This window comes from Manihot esculenta, chromosome 7 (genome assembly GCF_001659605.2).
Source record: "Manihot esculenta cultivar AM560-2 chromosome 7, M.esculenta_v8, whole genome shotgun sequence".
Classification (NCBI taxonomy): Eukaryota; Viridiplantae; Streptophyta; class Magnoliopsida; order Malpighiales; family Euphorbiaceae; genus Manihot; species Manihot esculenta.
The window spans coordinates 26,043,710-26,065,910 of NC_035167.2; the positions used below are offsets into that span (position 1 = coordinate 26,043,710).

Below are 22,201 nucleotides of genomic sequence, written 5' to 3' on the forward strand. Positions count from 1 at the left end.
TTAGGCCTGGTCCAAATTTAACATGGTATCAGAGCCTCCCCATCCGATATTGGGCCCAAATTTAACATGGTATCAGAGCCTCCCCATCCGATATTGGGCCTCCCATAAATATGTCACGCACCAGTAAAAATTCTGGGCGTGATGGGGTGTGTTGAATCCCACATCGGTTGTGGAAAGGGGTAATGTGCCCCTTATATGGGCCATAGGCACTCCTCCCCCTTGAGCTAGCTTTTGGGGTGAGTTAGGTCTTACCCAAATTTAACAGAACTCATTCATATGCACAAGGTAATTTGTATTGAAAAACTCATCATATGATACACTTCCATACTACAGAAGGCAAACAAAAATTAAGTTTTGTCTTTGCAGCCTCAATATTCACTATGACTATAGTAGAAAATATGTCCAACTGCACAAGTATTCCTATAATGTTCTTGGGAAAGTCAAACGTCTGAAACCTTCTCTCACTGCCTGTATGCTTTTTTTTATAAAATACGAAAGGCTTATTTTAACCCTTAAGTATGCATCAACACTCAATAGTCAATTAAACCTTCAGACAAATATTTTGGGATTAATAACCCTCTAAGATTTTTTGAAAATTTGCTATGTAAGCCCCTAAAATAATACAATTGAAACTAATTTTAGGATACATGAGCATGTGACCAAATGGCCAACAAATTCCCTGTAATTGATATTTCACCATTTCTAAAACACAAGGAGAGCAGAAGCCTTTCCTCTCTAAGGAGATTGAAGTTTCTTTCCTAGTAATCAAGGCATAGGTTTGAAAATTATTGCAGAGGAGTCCAAGCAACAAGTGATTATTGACTTCTTAATTAACTACTTCTGTTATATGTAAATTTACAACAAGTGATTATTGACTTCTTAATTAACTACTTCTGTTAAATGTAAATTTTATTCACATATACAAACCTGAAAGTAAAGTGCCAATTTCCTTTCCAAGCTCGCAGCACAGCTAAACAAGAGGCCAAGAAAAAAAAAACTATAGTTCTCTTTTGATCTCTTGTTGAATATAAGTTCTTGATCATCCACTAATTTCTTGTTTTCTAGGCCTTTTTCTTTTCCGGTCCATATATTCTTCTTTCTACAACTTATCATAATCTCCTAACATTTCTTGATGTGGAAAAGTTGTTGGATTTTCTTAGAATTTATGTCCACATAAAAATGGATCTTGTTGTCAAAGATGGATGAGGCAATGACCCCTATGTTGGGTTCAAGATGAGAAAATAGGTCATTTAAATTTTACTTCAATTTCTTGTTTGATGTCGAATTATTTTTGCATTTGTGATAACTATGGAAGATGAGTTCCTCTTTTCTTTTTCTTCTAATTCTAATGGATCAAAGATTTTGAAGAATTTCAGAGTGTATATTTGTATTTCTCTCTTAATTTTTACAAATAATTTACATGTCTATTTATACACAAAGAATTGCACACGAAAAAGGAACAAAATAGTTACAAGATAAATTTCCATAATTAAGCCCCTAATTTGTGCAAACAAATCAACCCTAAATCAGCAACTAAATAAGTCAACACTCCACCTCGAGTTGCAAACCAAATTGTGGTGGGTTATATTGTTAAGCCCTTTGATAAACACATCAGCTGGCTGCCCGTTAGAAGTCACATGAACTCAGCTCAAGACACCATTTGTTAGTTTTTCTTTAATGAAGTGTTGATCAATCTCAATGTCCTTTGTTTAGTCATGTTAAACAGGATTTTGTGCTTTACTGAACTGATGGTAGTTTTATTGTCACAATACAAAATTATTGTCCTTCTCTAATAACTTCAGTTTCTCTAATAACTTCTGCAACTGCAAAAGTTCATGCACACCTTGAGCTATTACTCTGTATTCAGTCTTAACACTTGATCGAGCAACAATACTTTGCTTTTCCAAGCGACAAGATTTATGCAATAGCCAGAGGTTGATCTTCTGTTTTTAGGAGATCCTGCCAATCTGCATTTGCAAAGGCTTCTACTCGAAAGTGACCATGTATGAAGTAAGGAGACCTTTTCCTGGTGCAGATTTTAGGTATCTTAGAATGCACTTGCATGTGAGATTCACGGGGATCATGCATGAATTGGCTGACCAAGCTAACAGCATAGGCCATGTTTGGTCGAGTATGTAAGAGATAAATCAATCTCTCTACCAACCTCTTATATCTGTTAATATCTACCAACTCATCAGTTCTTGCTTATATCCTATAATTGCTCCTAAAAGGGGATTCTATTGGTTTATAGCTGAACACATCAATCTCTTTCAAAAGATCCAGAATGTACTTCCTTTGAGAGATAAAAGATCCCTTTTGCTGATCTAGCAACCTCAATTCCTACAAAATATTGTAGCTTTTCTAAATCTTTGATTTCAAATTTTGAACCAATAACTTTTTTAGTTGAGCCATTTCCTCTGTCATCTCTTGTCACAACTGTATCATCAATATACACAATAAATATAGTGATTTTACTTTCATGATGCTTAATGAATAGGGTATAAGTCAGCATTGCTCAATTGGTAACAAAAAAAAATCCTAGCACTGCTAAATCTGTCAAACCATGCTTGAACCCTAATTAAATCATATTCAACCCTAATTAAACCATATTCATTATTCAAGCCTGCAAGAAAATTATAGACGTGCTCCTTCCCAATCATTTTCGGGAATTTGACTGTATGTCTGCATCCCCAGTACAATCTACCGGGAAGTATTGATAGTAATCAAGCTCATGCCATTAGCCACATAACTCGAAATAAAATTGAGAGACTGTCATTTCTTCTTGCTTAATACCATAAATATTGTTTTTGAATATCATAAATTTGGGCATCATTCCCAATCTTGGAATAAGTCAAATACAGTGCCCACCATATTTTTGTAGCAATATCGAGCAATAAACATGACTTGAAGATCTAGGGTTGCATCGAATTAAGTAACCAAGTCATAACTAGACAATTTTCCGAGTCCCATTGAGCATAACATGGATATTTGACGTTTGGTTGTCTCTTATTACTAATGATATAACCCTGCAATCCTCTAGCCTTGATAAGTAACAAACACAACCTCGACCAAATAAGATAATTATTTTCATCAAATTTTTATAAGACTAATTTGCAATGAAGGTTTATCACTACTTGGAACAGAGACTTTCTTTTCTACTGCCATGGTAAAAGGGAATCGACACAATGAAGAATGAGGGAAAAAAATGGTTTCCCAACAAGGAGAAACTCAATCCAACACCAATCCGATCAAGAAGAAGCAGTAACAGGCCGGAAATAAGCTGAGGAGGAGGTCGTCGGTGTCCAGGCAAGCAAAATCTGCCGAGACAGAAGGGGACGTGCTGGTACAAGTGACGCGTGAGGGCCACGCGTTTGGAGGATGGCTTCCGGAACTTTAGGGCTAGCCAGCATGGGGTCAATGACACTGTTGGGACTGCCAATGAGAAGAAAGGAGACCCTTAGGTGTGGTAGTACCAATTTTAAGGGTTAGGGTTCCTAAAACCCTAAAATTAAAATTGATTCAAATTTAAACCCTATAATCAAGTTTAGAGCTTTGATACCATGAAGTTTTTGAAGAATATCAAAGTGTATATTTGTAATTCTCTCTTAATATTTATAAATAATTTACATAACTATTTATATACAAAGAATTGCACCCAAAAAAGACAAAAAACATAATTACAAGATAAATTCCCACAATTAAGCCCCTAATTTGTGCAAATAAATCAGCTCTAAATCAGTAACTAAATAAGCCAACATGGATGAATTCCACTTGCTCAATTGGGTCCAAAGGTTTAAAATCCTTTTAGTAAGGTGTATTGGTATACTATGGGTGAGTTATGAAAAACAACTATCTCCACTTTGTTATAATACTATAACAATTAATGGCAAAAATTGTGTTGAGATTATTTCTGTAAATAGCTTAGATTTGTACTAATAATTAGGGATATGATTGTGTGATATGATTGGGATAGGATTAGGCTATAATTAGGGAATTAATTTATTTTGTTACCTAGTATGTACTCTCGTAAGTAGTATATATACCCTAATTGGCTTGAAGGGAATAATCAAGTATTTTCTCTCAAATCTTCTACTCTCTTTTTCTTCTTTCATAAGAGGTTTCATGGTATCAGAGCCAAGAAACTTGGTTCACCTTTGAGTGGCAGATCTCCCACCTTGCTTTGGTGACTTTCTGGAAATCAGTTAGTCTCACCACCCATTCCATTCCCCACGCCGGCTTCCGATCTGCTTTCCGGTGAAGCACCACCTCCAGATCCCCCCGCACGCGCCACCCCAAGCATCCTGTCTCCAGCCACGCACCGGCGCGTGCACCATCTTCCGGTGACCGTTTCACGCCGGCGATTCTTCCTCCAGCATCGCCCGGCGCCGGCGACTCCATCCCAGCAGGTCCGGTCGCCTATTCTGCTTGCCTTCACACGCCATCCGGCCACGCACAGACGCGTGCACCATCTTCCGACGACCGTTTCACGCCGGCAACTCTTCCTCCAACATCGCCCGACACCGGCGACTCTAGCCCAGTAGGCCCGATCGCTTGCCCAACCCGTCTAACATCAAATTTACTGTTCACAAGCGCAGATCCTTATGGCCCAATCAAATATTGCCCATTCTGGTAATTCTTTTACTTATCTAACCAAATCTTTACCCATTGGTTCATGGATTCTCGACTCTAGTGCTTCTGATCATATCTCTGGTAATCCCTCTCTTTTCTCTACTCTTGTTTCACCTTCCACACCATCTAAAGTCACATTAGCTAATGGTTCACAAACTCCTAACTGTCCATACAACCTAATCTCTGTTAGCAAATTGACTAAAGATGATTGGAGCAGGATATGAGTCACAAGGATTGTACTATTTTTCCACTTCTAACTCTCCAATTGCTTTTGTGTCTTCTACCTCCGCTGAACTCATTCATAGTCGTTGGGGACATCCAAGTCTGAACAAGTTACAAAAACTGGTTCCTAGTCTCTCTTCCTTACCTTCTTTAAAATGTGAGTCTTGTCAACTCGGAAGGCAAACTCGAGCTTCTTTTTCCAAGCGAATTAATAATAGAGCCAGTTCTATGTTTGACATTGTTCATTCAGATATTTGGGGTCCAAATCAGGTTAGTACAACTCTGAGATTTCAATATTTTGTTACCTTTATTGATGACAATTCTCGTTGCACTTGGCTTTTTCTGATGAAGAATTGTTCTGATTTATTCCCTATTTTTCAAAAGTTTTATGCTGAAATCCATAATTAATTTGGTGTTCGCATTAAGATACTGTGAAATGATAATGCAAGAGAATATTTGTCTTCCTAATTCACTCATTTCTTGTCTACTCAGGGTATTACTCACCAAACTTCTTGCTTTTATACCCCACAACAAAATGGAGTTGCCGAGCGGAAAAATCGGCATTTAATTGAAACAGCCGCACTTTACTCCTACATCACAATGTTCTGTTGCGTTTTTGGGGGGAAGTTGTCCTCACCGCCTGTTACTTGATTAACCGAATGCCTTCCTCTGTTCTGCAGCATCAAATTCCTCATTCTATCCTATTTCCTTACTAGAATTTCACCCAGTTGTCTCTGCGTGTTTTTGAATGTATATGCTTTGTTCATTATCATACTCCTGGCAAAGACAAACTCCAACCCAAATTAGTTAAAAGTGTCTTTCTTGGCTATTCACGGCTTTAAAAAGATTATAAATGCTATGATCATACTACTAACATATATTTTGTTTCTGCAGATGTCACCTTTTTTGAAACCTCTCCTTACTTTTCCTCTAGTCCAACACACAACTTTTGTCCCTAGCACTTTGCTTGTACCGCCGACTCCTATTTCTTCTTTACCGCAAGTGTGTCCATCTCCCACTCCTATGCCACCTCTTCAGGTCTATACACGTCGGTCTCACCCATCTGCTAATAACAATGACATTTCTCTCCCTAATGCAGGTACTTCTAATGACTCACCTCCCATTCCGTCATCACCTACTTCGGTCATGCCTTCAACAACAGCAGTTACTCCTCTTGCTCTTCGAAAAGGTATTCGCTCTTCCCGAAATCCTCATCCCATTTATAATTTTGAGAGTTACAATTGTTTGTCTCCTTCATATTATACTTTTGTCTCTGTTATGTCTGCTGTCTCCATACCCAAGACAGTTAGAGAAGCATTGGTTCATCCTGGTTGGTGTAATGCCATGGTTGAGGAAATGACTGCTCTGCATAACAATGGAACTTGGGAACTGGTATCCTTACCACCTGGTAAGTCTATTGTTGGTTGTCGATGGGTTTACACAGTTAAGGTGGGACCTAATGGCAAAATTGATCGCCTTAAAGCTCGCCTTATAGCTAAAGGTTACACACAGATTTTTGGGCTTGATTACAGTGATACTTTCTCTCCCATAGCCAAAATAGCTTTTGTTCGCCTCCTTATCTCATTGGCCGCAATTAATCACTGGACCCTGCATCAATTGGACATTAAAAATACCTTTCTTCATGGAGAGCTCGCTGAAGAAGTTTATATGGAGCAACCTCCAGGGTTTGTTGCTCAGGGGGAGTCAGGCTTAGTATGTCATCTTCGGCGCTCTTTGTATGGGCTAAAACAGTCTCCAAGAGCATGGTTTGGACGATTTAGCACTGCAGTTCAACAATTTGGAATGTCTCGAAGTAATTCTGATCATTCCGTATTTTTTCGTTATAATGGTGATAGATGCATCTACTTGGTGGTCTATGTTGATGATATTGTCATTACAGGAAATGATCATTGTTAAATTTGGGTCAGGCCTAACTCACCCTAAAAGCTAGCTCAAGAGGGAGGAGTGTCTATAGCCCATATAAAGGGCACATTACCCCTTTCCACAACCGATGTGGGATTCAACACACCCCCTCACACCCAGAATTTTTACTGGTGCGTGGCACATTTATGGGGCGCCCAACATCGGATGGGGAGGCTCTGATACCAATTGTAACATCCTCTAGGCCCACACCAGTGAATATTGTCCGCTTTGGGTCAAGGGATTGAAACCCTGTCTTCCCTCACGGGTTTGTTTCTAGGTCAAGGGATTTACTACCCTGTCTTCCCAAAACACGTCCACTGGGGTCTCTTGGGCATAGGCTTATAAGGCCCTCTCCCTTTTAACCTCTTTCCGGTGTGGGATACCTTTGATCCACCTACATGGGATTCCTTCCCCCCATAAGGCCTGAGCGTCCTCGCTCAGCACACCGTACTCATGAGGCCCAGGCTCTGATACCATGTTAAATTTGGGTCAGGCCTAACTCACCCCAAAAGCTAGCTCAAAAGGGAGTGCCTATAGCCCATATAAGGGGCACATTACCCCTTTCCACAACCGATGTGGGATTCAACAATCATGATGGAATCTCTCAGCTTAAGCAACATTTGTTTAGTCATTTCCAAACTAAAGATCTGGGGAAACTGAAATATTTCTTGGGAATTAAAGTGGCACAGTCTAAAACAAGTATTGCAATTTCTAAACGGAAATATGCTTTGGATATATTGGAAGAAACAGATAGGTTAGACTGTAGACATGTGGACACTCCCATGGATCCAAATGTTAAGCTTGTTCCTAAACAGTGGGAGTCACTTAAAGATCCTGCTAGATATAGAAGATTAGTCGGCAAACTCAATTATCTCACTATCACACGACCAGATATTTCCTTTGCTGTAACTGTGGTTAGTCAATTTCTTTAGACTCCATACAGTAGTCACTGGGATGCAGTCATTCACATTCTTAGATGTATCAAAGGAGCTCCAGGATAAGGTCTACTCTATGAGAACAAGGGTCACTCACAAATTGTTGGCTATTCTGATGCAGATTGGGCAGGTTCCCTTCAGATAGACGATCTACTTCAGGATATTGTATTATGATTGGAAGGAATCTCATATCCTGGAAAAATAAAAAACAGAGTGTGGTTGCAAGATCAAATGCAGAAGCAGAGTATCGAGCTATGGCTTTATCAACATGCGAACTCATCTGGTTGAAGCAACTCCTTCAGGAATTGAAATATAGCGATACTGGCCAAATGAAGTTGATATGTGATAATCAAGCTGCCCTCCATATTGCATCAAATCCAGTTTTTCATGAGAAGACGAAGCATATAGAGGTGGATTGCCATTTTATTAGGCAAAAGATTGAGTCCGGATGCATTTCTACTAGTTTTGTCAACTCAAATGATCAGCTAGCTGATGTTTTCACAAAATCACTTCGAGGACCACGAATCGAGTATATTTATAACAAGCTTGGAGCATATGATATGTACGCTCCAGCTTGAGGGGGAGTGTTGAGATTATTTCTGTAAATAGCCTAGATTTGTATTGATAATTAGGGATATGATTGTATGATATGATTGGGATATGATTAGGCTATAATTAGGAAATTAATTTATTTTCTTACCTAGAATGTACACTTGTAAGTAGTACATATACCCTAATTGGCTTGAGGGGAATAATCAAGTCTCAAATCTTCTGCTCTCTTTTTCTTCTTTTCATCAAAGGTTTCAAATTGCAACAGAATTAGGGTGACATCAGAGGTTTCCCTTGACTACTTTGGCAATTTTGGGAAAAGATAAAGCATATAAGGTGTTCACTATTTGTCTTCAAATTGGGGGTTTAGATATCAACTGAATAAGAGACTTACCAAAGCTAAAGTCTGTCAATTTTGGGCCTAAATAGCTCGTTTGAAAACTCGAAGGCCTCAACTGATCCCAAAATTTGTTGAAGGGCTCAATTGACTATTAAGGTATTTTTAAGGTGCTAAAATGGGCCTTCAAACTTTCTAAAAAAAAACTCTTCCATTAAGGCTTTCTATGGGCGGGTGGGGGTTAGATTAGACATTAACTCAGGACTTATTCTTTTATTAATGGGAAATCCCACCATTGAGCTCAATATTTTTCTATATCTATAAAGGAAAAAAGAAAAAGAAAAGACCACTCTTCATGACAAATATTCTTAGAGAAAAAAATGTATGTCAAAACATTAACATTGGATTCCAAATGAAATTTTAGCATTTAGGAGATATGCGCTAACAATTTTCATTCCAAAATGAAGGGTGCTGCTGACCAAAACTTATTTCAGTTTTCAAACATAGAACACATACATATACGCAACATATATTATATATACAATGACACAAACTTTGACTATTGCAACAATAGTATTAAACTTGACATGGATAAGGGCAACCTATGTCAAAGCAATGTCCAAAGACAATTGATGCTTGTAAATTCTTTTTTTACCTTTGGATGATTGCATAGCTTCTTAAGAGCTGTAATATAAGCCAAAATCTTTGACTGCTTCGTGTCTTCATTGATTGCTCTTTTAACCTGTATGGAATGGCACAAACAAATGGGATGGTTGCTAACATTCATGTCAAAAACCACCAAATTTTTAATGTATAAATAAAATACGTTATCTAAATGAAAAATGCAAACCCACATTTTTGGAGTGTATGAAATGGTTGTATAGCTCTGACTGTAGAGGAGTCAATTTGCAACAAACAACTTCAATAATCTGCAAGGGAGGCATCATTACAATATGATAATAACTTTACTTTTAAGCACTAGTTTATATGTTCAAACTAACTAGAAAGTGATAGAAATCTAAAAGATTATATCTGAGATCAGCAAAATAATCTGCTAGAAAGTAATGCAAGAACAATCTATGAGTGCATAGGAAAAAATATGAGCACAGGCTAAGTAGAAGTCCATTATCTAGAAATGAACACTAAGAAATATGGTTCTCTTTAAGAAACTTATTGTCCATTGCCCTAAGTATGGAGCTTGCCAAATGGTATCTCAAATTATAAAATGTATGACCTTTTAAAGTATATTTAAGCATAACTCAAACCAGCATGTACACTTTTGGAGCCTAGGTGCAAATCACAAGGCCAAAGTTCACATTACATCTGAGCAAGGCAAGGCACACAATTTTAAAAATAAATTAACAATAAATTATATGAGAAACCATAAAACTATAACTCACAATTAGGACAAGAATCTAAAGAAGTGGAGTAGAATCAGGTGAAAGTTGGTTTAACAAAATTACAATTATATTACATTTTTATAGTGTATTCTAATGTGAAAGCTTCTTGTACATTAGTAAGCCCAACCCCTATCTCCCTTCCTAATACCTACCACAAAAGAACTAATTGAAAGAGAATGAGAAGCCTAAGAATGTTAAAAGAGATAATTAAAATATAGGTATGCTCATAATGTTAGAGATAGTGGTGTGCAACTATGCCCAGCACATCAAGCTATCATGACATTTGACAAAAGGCATTATGAGATCATGATCAAGAATTAAGGGTTTTACCTTTGGTGGCAGGTGATTGGATAACAATGCATTAGTCCTTCTCAAGATGAACTGCACATTTTTTTAGCAAGATATGAGAAATGGTAAAAGCAATTCTTTCTCATTAGAACAAACTAGCCATACATGTTTTATAGGGTGGAAACATTACTAGAACATAATCAGAATTTACAATTAGCAGACAACAGTGACATTATTCTGCAAAATGTTACCTTCTGTAATTGCACAAATATTAAAATAATTTATAATTACCTGATTCACTTTTGCACTTAATTCTCCAGCGCGCTCAACACCTAACCTCTTCTCTTCTTCTGTGGCAGTTGGTTCTCTTCCAGAAATAATTGGTGTCTTCATTTTTCACAAGTGACAAATTTTAGCAACAAAATATGCATATAATTCTTTTTAATAAAATTCCAATATTAACCTCACAAACAAGTCATTTCTAAGAAACATGCATTCCTTCAAGCACCCTAAAGAAAATTGCACCATTTTATTGCGGGGTTGTTATGTTTTATAATAAAGATGAAAGGGCTTCCTATTCCTAGGGTAGATTCCATAGTGAAAAATAAGCCTCCTGTGTCCTGTGAATGATGGCTCACTAATTTAAAGTTAAAATGATATATTAGATGTTAAAGCACAATATCAAGAAGAATTTAACGTGTTATTATGATGTTTTCTAAAATTAACATGCAATAAGTTCAATGTGATTCATTTCTCATTGTGTTGCTGCAGTCGACTGGTTTTCACCTTTTAGTTTTATTTTCATATCTAAGACGGAAAAAAGAAAATTGCTATTTTCAGTATCAGTATTGTTTTGCGTTTTTTGCCTTTGTCAAGGTTAGAATCCAAAAACTGTGTTCAGTAAAAGATTTTTTTATTTTACTTATTCCATCTTTCCTCACAGCGTCGTGAGAAATGTGAAATAGATTTCAAAAGCCATCTTAATGGTTTTCAAAATATCATTTACAGCAGCTTTCTATCTCCTCTCCCCAGTGTGATTTTCTCTCCTTTTTTATTTCATTTATTCACTACTCATTCTCACTTTTTAACACCCTCCTAGTTATTCATTCTTCCTTCTCACTAACCACCAACCAAATTTGACTCATTGGGGCTTTCAAATCTTATAAGTTCTTGGTTTAATTATTCTAAGTACCTAATTAGATTTTATTAAATAAAAAATTATTATTAGTTTGATTTTTTTACTTATAAAAGGAGAAGATTTAGAAAAAAATATCTGATGGAGTATGTTGAGATACTTGGGATGATGAGCTGGTAGTGTATTGGTATACATAAGATTAATGAGATGGCAATAATTTGGTGAGAAGGAGTTAGTTAGTTCTGTCATTGAGTTGTTAGAAAAATACTAAATAATAGCTGTAGTAGTTACAGGGAATTTATTGAGTTCACTATACAACCCTGAGGGTATCTCTTATCTGATCATTCCAGACTCAATCAAGAATTAATGTCTTCTTTCTACTTCTATCTTCTTTATATCTGCCTTCTCTTTTCTCTATCTCTATTATCCTATCTCTCTCTAGATATCTTTTATTTCTTCTATAATTCTTCTGTTAGATATCAAAACCCTAATATTTGGTACCAGAGCTTGATTTCGATGTGGGATTGCTTCCTATTATAAGTTATAGAAAGTAAATATGTTAATATAGGAAGTAAATATTGATAGATGGGTCAGTTGCTTAATCTTAGGGATTGTATAATCATAGGCTTGATTTTCCTTCCTGTTTAGATACTGTCTCTCATGTATAAATAGTTTGTAATCTCTATTGTGAGATAATAACAAATATTATATTTCTACATGGTATCAGAGCCTTTCTCGTAGAGATTTAATTTTTTCTCTCTCTCGTCAAGTTTTATTTTTTTTTTTTTGAGACTTAGGGCTCTGTTCATTTGGGTTACCCATAAAGGGTAACATTTGGATCTCACCGTCGTTAGAGTCGCCACACCGTCCCCTTGTCAGATCTGAAGTTTGTTTGCCGTTCGGGTATTGGGTGGAGGTGTTTTAGGTACTATTCATATTCGGGTACTGTTCATCGGCACTGTTCATCGGTACTGTTTATGGGTACTGTTCACGGGGTACTATTCACGTGGTACTGTTCATCGGTACTGTTCACGCCGGGTACTGTTTTCTGATTCTGTGTTTCTTTTGTTGCTATCGTTTTGGGTTGGTTGTCCTTATGGCTGAAGTTAAAACCACCACCGTAACTGATGTGATTCCTATGATGACTAAAATCACGGAACACAAATTGAATGGATCTTCCGATCAGGGAATTTTGATATCTGCAGATGAGTATGCACAATTCATCCAATACCAGGCATCTCTAAAATCCTCTAATTCCTCCTCTATCGCTGCAATTACCGAGTCAGGTAACTCTACTGCATGTCTTGTGTCTTCATCCTCCAAATGGGTTATTGATTCTGGTGCTACCGATCATATGTCAGGTAATTCTACCCTTTTGTCCAATCTTGAGTCTCATACATCGCCTTCTTATGTTACTCTTGCTGATGGCACTAAATCTTCTGTCATGGATTCTGGTCATGTTAACTTAACCCCTTCTCTTTCTGTATCCTCTGTGTTATGTCTCCCTAAGTTCGCATTTAATTTGTTTTCCGTGAGTAAACTCACTCGTGCATTGAATTGTTGTGTCTCATTCTTTCCTGATCACTGTGTTTTTCAGGATCTTTCGACGAACCAGATATTGGTAAAGGGAGTGAGTCAGAGGGTCTTTACGTCTTGGATCAGCAACTATCTCGATCTCCTCGATCTCTGGTATGCTCCACGCGTTTAACACCTTTTGATGTTCATTGTCGTTTGGGGCATCCTTCTCTCTCGGCTTTGAAGAAGTTATACCCACAGTTTCATTCTTTGTCTATTCTAGATTGTGAGTCTTGTCAATTTGCCAAACATCATCGTTTACCTACACTGTCTCGAGTCAATAAACGGGCTTCGTCCCCCTTTGAGTTAGTCCATTCAGATGTTTGGGGTCTTTGTCCTGTTGTGTCTAAGTCTGGCTTTAAGTATTTTGTTACTTTTGTTGATGATTTCTCTCGCACTACTTGGTTATTTTTAATGAAGAGTCGTTCAGAATTATTTTCTATTTTTTGTGCATTTTATGCTGAAATCCAAACCCAATTCAATACTTCCATCTGTATATTGCAAAGTGATAATGCTAAAGAGTATCTCTCTGGGGAATTTCAATCTTATTTGTTATAAAAAGGGATTCTTCATCAGTCCACTTGTGTTGCCGCTCCTTCACAAAATGGAGTTGCTGAAAGAAAAAATCGACATCTTCTTGAAGTAGCCAGAGCCTCTTATTCCAAATGAAGGTACCTAAATGTTTTTGGGCTGATGCTGTATCCACTGCTTGTTTTTTTATCAATCGCATGCCTTCCTCCATCCTTCATGGTGATATCCCTTATAACATTTTGTTTCCCACTAAATCTTTGTTTCCTATTGAGCCACGTATCTTTGGTTATACTTGTTTTGTTCGTGATGTTCGTCCACAGGTTACTAAATTGGATCCCAAATCACTCAAATGTACCTTCCTTGGCTACTCTCGACATCAGAAAGGGTATCATTGTTTTTCTCCTGATCTGAATCGATATCTTGTGTCTGCGGATGTAACATTCTTTGAGTCCACTCCGTTTTTTCCGCCATCATCTATTTATAACACCCAGGAGGAGGAAGATGACCTCTTGTTATACACTGTTCGCTCTATGTCTCCTCAGACTACTCCTACACCTTTCGCTCATGTGCTAGGTCGCTCTCCCATCTTTCATGTGTATTCCAGACGCTTAGAGGACTCTGACTCCGTTCCGCTACCCGCTTCTTCGTCGACCGATCCTGCTCCCACTGATCCTGCTCCCACTGATCCTGCTCCCACTGATCCTTCACTGTCTGATTTGGATTTGCCTATTGCTCTTCGCAAAGGTAAACGTACTTGCACTTATCCTATTTCATCTTGTGTCTCTTATGATCAATTATCCTCTTCTCGTTGTTTTGTCACTGCTTTAGATTCTATTTCAATTCCCAAAACTGTTATTGAGGCTTTGTCCCATCCTGGTTGGCGTGCTGCAATGGAAGAGGAAATGATGGCCCTTGACACTAATGGTACTTGGGAGTTGATGTCCTTGCCCTCAGGAAAGCAGGCTATTGGGTGCAAATGGGTGTTTGCAGTGAAAGTAAACCCTGATGGATCTATTGCTCGCCTCAAGACCCGTTTAGTGGCCAAAGGTTATGCACAAACTTATGGAGTTGACTATTCTGATACATTCTCCCTAGTTGCCAATCTCGCATCTGTCCGATTGTTTATTTCCTTGACGGCTACTCATAATTGGCCTTTGCATCAATTGGATATTAAAAATGCTTTTCTTCATGGTGATCTTCAGGAGGAGGTTTATATTGAGCAACCACCTGGTTTTGTTGCTCAAGGGGAGTCAGGTAAGGTTTGTAGACTTCGAAAATCCCTTTATGGCTTGAAACAGAGTCCTCGGGCATGGTTTGGCAGGTTTAGTGAGGTGGTTCAACAGTTTGGAATGAAGATGAGTAAGTGTGATCACTCAGTGTTTTATAGAAATTCTGATAGTGGAATAATTCTGCTTGTAGTATATGTGGATGATATCGTTATTACAGGAAGTGACATTGCTGGCATCACATCCCTAAAAGAATTTCTTAAAACACAATTTCATACAAAGGATTTGGGTTCCTTGAAATACTTCTTAGGAATCGAAGTTATGCGGTGTAAGAAAGGCATCTTCTTATCTCAAAGAAAATATGTTCTTGATTTGTTGGCAGAAACAGGAAAATTGGGTGCTAAGCCTTGTAGTGCCCCAATGACCCCTAACCTTCAACTTACCACAGAAGACAGTGAGCCATTTGCAGATCCTGGAAGGTATAGAAGATTAGTTGGCAAGCTAAATTATTTGACGGTGACTCGTCTTGATATTGCATATTCAGTGAGTGTGGTAAGTCAGTTTATGTCTTCTCCTACTGTTGCCCAGTGGGATGCTCTGGGACAGATTCTTTGTTACCTTAAAGGGGCCCCAGGGCGAAGCCTATTCTATGGTAACCATGGGCACTCAAATATTGAATGCTTTTCTAATGCTGATTGGGCAGGCTCGAAAGTTGATAGGAGGTCAACTACTGGGTATTGTGTTTTTGTGGGAGGTAACATGGTCTCATGGAAAAGTAAGAAGCAAAATGTGGTCTCCCGTTCTAGTGCTGAATTTGAATATCGAGCCATGGCACAAGGCGTTTGTGAAATCTTGTGGGTACGTCAACTGTTGGAAGAAGTTGGGTTCACAAATTCGGTGCCTGCTAAGTTGTGGTGTGATAATCAAGCAGCTATCCACATTGCCTCCAACCCAGTATTTCACAAGAGGACTAAACACATCCGAACTGGAGAACAATTAGGAGATATTTTCACTAAAGCTCTGAATGGGACTCGAGTTGATTATATATGTAACAAGTTGGGCATGATTAACATTTATAATACAACTTAAGGGGGAGTGTTATAAGTTATAGAAAGTAAATATGTTAATATAGGAAGTAAATATTGATAGATGGGTCAGTTGCTTAATCTTAGGGATTGTATAATCATAGGTTTGATTTTCCTTCCTGTTTAGATACTGTCTCTCATGTATAAATAGTTTGTAATCTCTATTGTGAGATAATAACAAATATTATATTTCTACACTTCCAAACCTTCTTATTGTATTTGCAATGATGATCAGATGAATGGGAGTCTTATCAATTCCAAGTTTTATTGCACTCCTTTTTTCCCTCTGAGCCCTTTCTGCTGTTAAATTCCAGAATCAAATTCTTTCTTTTTCTTTTGTCTTTTTGTTTTTCTTCTATTTTTTTCTTTAATTCCACACTTCCAGCAAGAACCTGTTTCTTGGAATGCTTGAAATTTTTTTTCTTCCACTAGAACTAGAATATGAAATACAATCAAGTCAGCAAACCATGAAACTACAACCTTGTCAAAAAAAGAAACTATTGAGTCTTTATGCACATTTACAGAAAGGCATTAAAAGATAAGTGTTATAGATGCCTTTATAGGCAAACCATACCAGCACCGAAGAAGTGGAGGTAAGAAGGAATCCAGCAACTGATAGGACTCTCAGCAATGGTGGACTCTCAGCAAAGGCTAGTTATTATCCTTAATTAGGAGTTATCTTCAATATAGAACAGATATGCTATTTTATTATTTATTATTTCAACTTAGTTGTTATTATTAGGATTACTATCAGTAGGAATTTGCCTTACAATTGGATCCAATTTTCTCATTGTAAGCTCTTATTTAAATAGACAATCTACAACAATAAAGATAAGCAGTACTTCCCTTCGAGCTCTATTTTTCTGTCACTATAGGTTCAGTACGTAAGGGAAGAAATAGAGGGAAGGGGAAGGCTGTCGAGGAAGACACCCTAATCCATAGACCTATGACATGATCCATTACTAGGGAACTTAACAACTTGGTATGAGAGCCAACTTTTACGGGAGACTCCACACATTCACGGAACAACTTGAAATTACTTCTGCAGGAGGTACAAGCACAGAACGAGGCCAGGGTGGCACAAGCCGAGTCTCGAGTTGAGGCTCAAAAGCCACAAGACCTACTCGATTTTCTCTCCTTCAGTGCGACACGATATCCTCCTCAAATCAAGAAGTTCCCTCCTGAATGGAAACATATTAAAAGAAGGATTCCTAATTTGAAACAAATAAGATTTCTTATTCCCAAAAGGACTCTACTAAGATTGAGCACCTATTTAACCCATCTTTGTGAACAGCCGCAACATCTTTCATCATCTATCTCTCTCTTCAACCGATTCTCTTTTCTCCTTTTGTATTTTCTTTCAAAACCATGAGTGGCTAAACTCTTTATTTCTATTGGATTTAGGTTGAAATTTCAGTTTATACATGAACTGTGAGATCTAAACATAATTGTTCATCTTTTATTTTTTCAACATTTATGCAATTTCAGTTCTTAATATTATTATTGCTTTATTATTTGATCAACAGGACCCACTGTTTATATTTTTAAAGTGATATACCATTAGTTTGACTGCTTCAAATCCGTAATTGCTTAAATTATTCAACAAGTAATAATTAGTGTAACCCACTAAGAAATTGCATGATCTAGTTTAAACTCACCACGCGATTTGGTTTGCTGATTAGAATTGAGTCTCTCTAATTCTTAAGGAAGTTGATAAATTAAAATCCTAAAAATGTTCTTTAGGCGCTTTGTTGATTAAGGTTAATTAGCGAACGTTTCCTAATTAATTTACACCTAAGGAGAGATTGGTTATGAGAAGCGTCTTCCATAATTAGAACTAATTTATTGGAATGAATAAATGTATTTTGGTTTTTATGATTAATTTCCAAAACTGAAATGGATCCTAAACTTTAACTAGAATTTGTTTACATTGATTTATTTCTCCCTTAATTATCGCTTCCTTTAGTTGCTTTGATTTTTGTTTTTTACTCATCATCAAAACCCCCTCTTTACTTTTATTGTTCATTTTTCTAGTTCATTGTTTGAAAATTCTTAGTATCAATTTCATGTGAATTTGACCTATTCACTCTGTGCACAATTCATATTTATTGATTTTTAATAGGTTATTTTTTGTGATTTCGACACCCATCAGAATTTGAAGCAAGAATATGCAGTAGCAATCACCCTAATCGAACACAGGAGGCTAAGAAGATCTTCGTGTGCCTGGTGCACTTGGTTCGCCTGCCGTCGCCTTTGCAACATCACCCGCCTGGAGGGCTTTTAGGCGCTACCCTTTGAGAATGGCGCACCTTCCACCTCAGGCACGCCTTTCACAATGATGACTGAAGCTTAATTTCTAGACTTTTCACATTCTTGGGAAAAGAATTTGTTAGTGGAGGGGGTATTATTACATATAATAGAAGCAGATTTAGAAAGAGATATGATTATGTTGAGAGATGTCACGTATCATAGATGGAAGAAAAAGAGATTAAGTAGAGAAAATTGGAGGGCAAGCTAAAGAATATAACTATTCTAACTAAATTGAGAATTCGAGGGAAACAAATTTTAGTTAGAAGGTAGTTACTCATGCATAAAGGAGAGAACTTTGACTTGTCTACTCATTCAAGAATAAACAATAATATCTCTCCCTACCTTCCCATCTCTTTCTTTGTTCCTCATTCCCATTCTTTCTCCAATTCTCCCCTCATCTCCTCTCTAAATTCTTTTCTCACCTTCACTACTCTCCTATCACGAAAGCTACAAAGCTGATAATAACAAGAGATTTGGGAATTGGGATTGATGGGTTGGCAGTGTATTAGCATGAGTGAGGATAGATTATTCCATATCAATCAAGAAATAACATCTTCTCTCTACTTTTATCTCCCTTCTCTCTTCTCTATCTATATTCTTCCTATTCTCACTCTAGTTTACTTTTATTTTCTTCTATAATTCTTCTATTAGGGATCAAAACCCTAATAGATTTCTTTTTAGTCAGTTTTTTCCTATTATAGGTTTGCAATTAGAAAGAAAATTGTGAAGGGAGGACTAAAGGAGGACAAAGATTCACCATGGCTGCCAATTAAAGGATAGAAATGCAGAGAAAAAGAAGATACTAATAAGCATTGATGGCAAGATGGAGCATATGGCAAGCATAGCAGTTTTCATGTATAAAAAAATAAAAATAAAAACAAATAAAAGAAAAGAAAAGAAAAGATATAATCTGCAATGCTTTTTAGGAAAAAAAATGGGGAAGGAAAACAGTGTGAGTGAATGCCTTCCTAGAAACCTCTCTTCCTTATTTTAATTTATAACTTAAATTCACAGTAGTTCCTGAAACTGGACTAGGAAAAGTAAGCTTTCCACCTAATGATTCCACAAGAGCTCCAGCAATACAAATTTCACAAACCTTCACTTTATTAACAAGATTTTATAGTGTTCTCTTAAAGAGGGAAAAAAAACAAGATCCTAATGCTGAAATATAGCTATATTTTAATTTTATATATTTTCTATGCTTATTAATGCTTTGTAAATTGGTCATTTTGATAAGTTTGGTTAAATATAGCTATATTTATTATTACTTTGTTTTGGTTTTAATTGTTTATTAAAATTTTATTTACTTTTGCACCTCACCTCATTTAGGCAAGCGCCTATGCCTACGTCAAAACACTGTCCCTAGACCCCAATCCCCTTTTGCACCTTGTGACTTTATCTATGATAGTAAAATTAGTTTTGTAAAGAAAAAAGTGACTCTGACAATGTCAATATTAAATGTAAATCAAAATGACAAACTGTAAATATGATAGTATAAATAAAACTCACCTCGTAATGACGACGAAAATACATGGCATCACCCAAAATCCCTGGATTAGTAAAGTTTACCATTGCAAAGAACTCTTCTAGGTCATTCTGCAAGGTAGAAATGGAGACAGTACAAATATAGGAAACAAAAACTTCAAAATTGAAACTAAAGGGAAATATATCTTGAATGAATGCCTCTCACCTGCATTGGAGTTCCTGACAGCAAAATGCGGCGCTTGCATGAGAGAGCAGCCAATGCCTATGCCAGTGAAATGTTCATTAATTTATTCATAAAGAGAACCATAAAACAGAATGTGCTAGAAAAGAGAATATATTCATGTCATACCCGGTTTGTTAATGTCTGATCATTTTTCAACCTGTGTGCCTCATCACATATGAGGAGGTCACACGACTCACTATGGCTAAATTTTGATGAATGCATCCGGAAAGTCTCATATGAAACAATCAGGACCTGGGGAGAAACTCATTGAATTAATACATATTTTCCCAGACAATTTCAGATTAGCAGTCCGCATGTTTTTTACCTGCAAAGTGCTTCGAGGACCTGTGAAACTATCAAGTCCAGAGACAACATCATCTCTACTGTTCTCACAGAGAGCTATAAGCTTAACTCTTTCTCCAACCCATTTTTTTATTTCAGCCTCCCAATTGCTTACTAGGCTGGTTGGAGTGACAATGATGGCTTTTTTAACCATGGGCTTCCCATCAAACCCTTGACCAAGAAGAGTGTATAGCAATGTGATTGACTGCAATGTCTTTCCCAAACTGTCAAGGAGATCAAGAACACCAAACTTTACATAAAACAACAAACACAACTCACAATGAAAGCCAATAAAAAAGATATTTACCCCATATCATCAGCCAAAATACAGCCATTGATATTGGCTGCACTATGTAATCCTGAAACACATTCGAACATGAACTGAACTCCCTCTCTGCATAGAAGACTAACAACTTTAACAACTCAAATTAACAGAGGGAAAAGATAGAAAGTTTATTCAAATTAGCCAGCACCGATAAATTGGAAAACCAAAATAAATTGGAAATGATCACTTCCAATTCTATTGAGAAAATTTTTAGACAACACATCCACAATACTGGAACCAGTTTTAAACTTTCATTTTATCAACACCTTTGATGGGGTCGAAGGAACTGAACAAGCAACGGATCCACCACTATTGGTGCTGAGTTACTAGCTGCATCCTCAGAGTCTTCAGGTTGCCACAACAACAGAGGATCAATTCCAGGTGGCAAAATCACACTTTCCTCCACTTTATCTTTCTCAACAGTACTTGACACATTTATTCTGTCAGTTATTGCCACCAAAACTGGCCTCGAAGAACCCCATGGAACAAATCGTTTCCGTGCACAAAGTCGACGCGTGAGCTTTTCATTTCCATCTTTATAGCCATTAGAACATGGAGGTTTAAAGGGTTTCCTACAAATGGATGCCCCTTCTGTTACTGAAAGAACCCGAGGAAGCAGTGCCTGCCTCCTTACAATAAGGTTGCCTCTGGTAAATCAGTCACAAATTTCAGAATAATGATAAAAATTCCATTCGGGTAAACTATTTTACTTGGATGAAAACCAAAATTTGAGAACCCCATATTACTGTAAGAACAATACTTCAAACGACAATCCCCTAAAATCCCTAAGTTGCATTGCATGAATCAATACAGGTCAGCACAGCCAATCATATGTGCTAAGTTGCTTGTTTATTGATAAAAATTCGAGCATATGCAAGCTGAGAAATCAAAACATCCACCCAGTGAGAATTATCAAATCCTTCTAATTTCCTCCATTTTAGCAAAGCTAAGCTTCCAGTCCAATGGCAATTAACAAATAATCAAAAAAAAGAACAAAAACTCGCAATCATTGAACTATAAAAAAGAACAGGAACCCTAAATCAGCTAATGTGTCAAGCCCTAATTTTCAAAAAGGATTATTAAGGTAACTTGCCTAATTTATCATTAGAAGTACCTCACAAGGGCGTCCACATTCTTTGATTTGCGATCTTCATCTGACGGATTTCGCGCCACCGGCCGTTGCCCGTCGTCGACTTCTAAATCTTCTTCGCGATCAAGTGCATAATCGTCACCAGAATCGCTCGAATTGGACGGTGAGAGAATTTCCTCTTCTAGTTCTTCTTCTTCTTCTTCCCCGTTTTCAAATGAAGACATTTTAGTAGTTCACTGTTCAGGGACTGCCACTGCCATTCTCAGACAGTAGAGGCTCGTTTTTAAAACCCCAGTGTTTGGCGGGTAAATACAGAGAAAATATAGTTGGCCTTTTTTATTTATTTATTTATTTATTTTACAATAAACCTCTGTAAATGAATCAAACCACTTTTCTCTTTATAAAAGTTGAACTGAACAGTGATGAACACGACTTTAATTCCAAATGAGTTAAATTTAAATTTAATTTTTAAATTTATTTAGTAAATGTATCAAATTTAAATATTATAGTATTTGATTTGTGGGTTTAATTCGTTTTTAAATTTATAAAAAAATTTACGAATACATTCATATTCAACTTTTCAAACATACT

General features: G+C 37.0%; 1 protein-coding gene across 3 annotated transcripts in view; it reads right to left on the reverse strand.

The window, feature by feature from the left end:
- Positions 1–21,922, reverse strand: part of LOC110618504 (protein CHROMATIN REMODELING 25) — a 39,369-nt gene extending 17,447 nt beyond the window's left edge. The window contains exons 1-11 of one of the 3 annotated variants that reach the window (XM_021761645.2): positions 21,635–21,922; positions 20,787–21,167; positions 20,503–20,589; positions 20,179–20,419; positions 19,980–20,105; positions 19,836–19,892; positions 19,655–19,741; positions 10,575–10,670; positions 10,326–10,376; positions 9,450–9,524; positions 9,251–9,337 (exon numbers count right to left, since the gene is read on the reverse strand). In XM_021761645.2, the coding sequence (XP_021617337.1) occupies positions 9,251–9,337; positions 9,450–9,524; positions 10,326–10,376; positions 10,575–10,670; positions 19,655–19,741; positions 19,836–19,892; positions 19,980–20,105; positions 20,179–20,419; positions 20,503–20,589; positions 20,787–21,167; positions 21,635–21,834 (1,488 nt within the window). In that variant the 5' untranslated portion in view covers positions 21,835–21,922. The remainder of the gene's footprint in view (positions 1–9,250; positions 9,338–9,449; positions 9,525–10,325; positions 10,377–10,574; positions 10,671–19,654; positions 19,742–19,835; positions 19,893–19,979; positions 20,106–20,178; positions 20,420–20,502; positions 20,590–20,786; positions 21,168–21,634) is intronic. The other 2 variants (XM_021761643.2, XM_021761646.2) reach the window with 2 other exon arrangements.
- Positions 21,923–22,201: the final 279 nt, after the last annotated feature.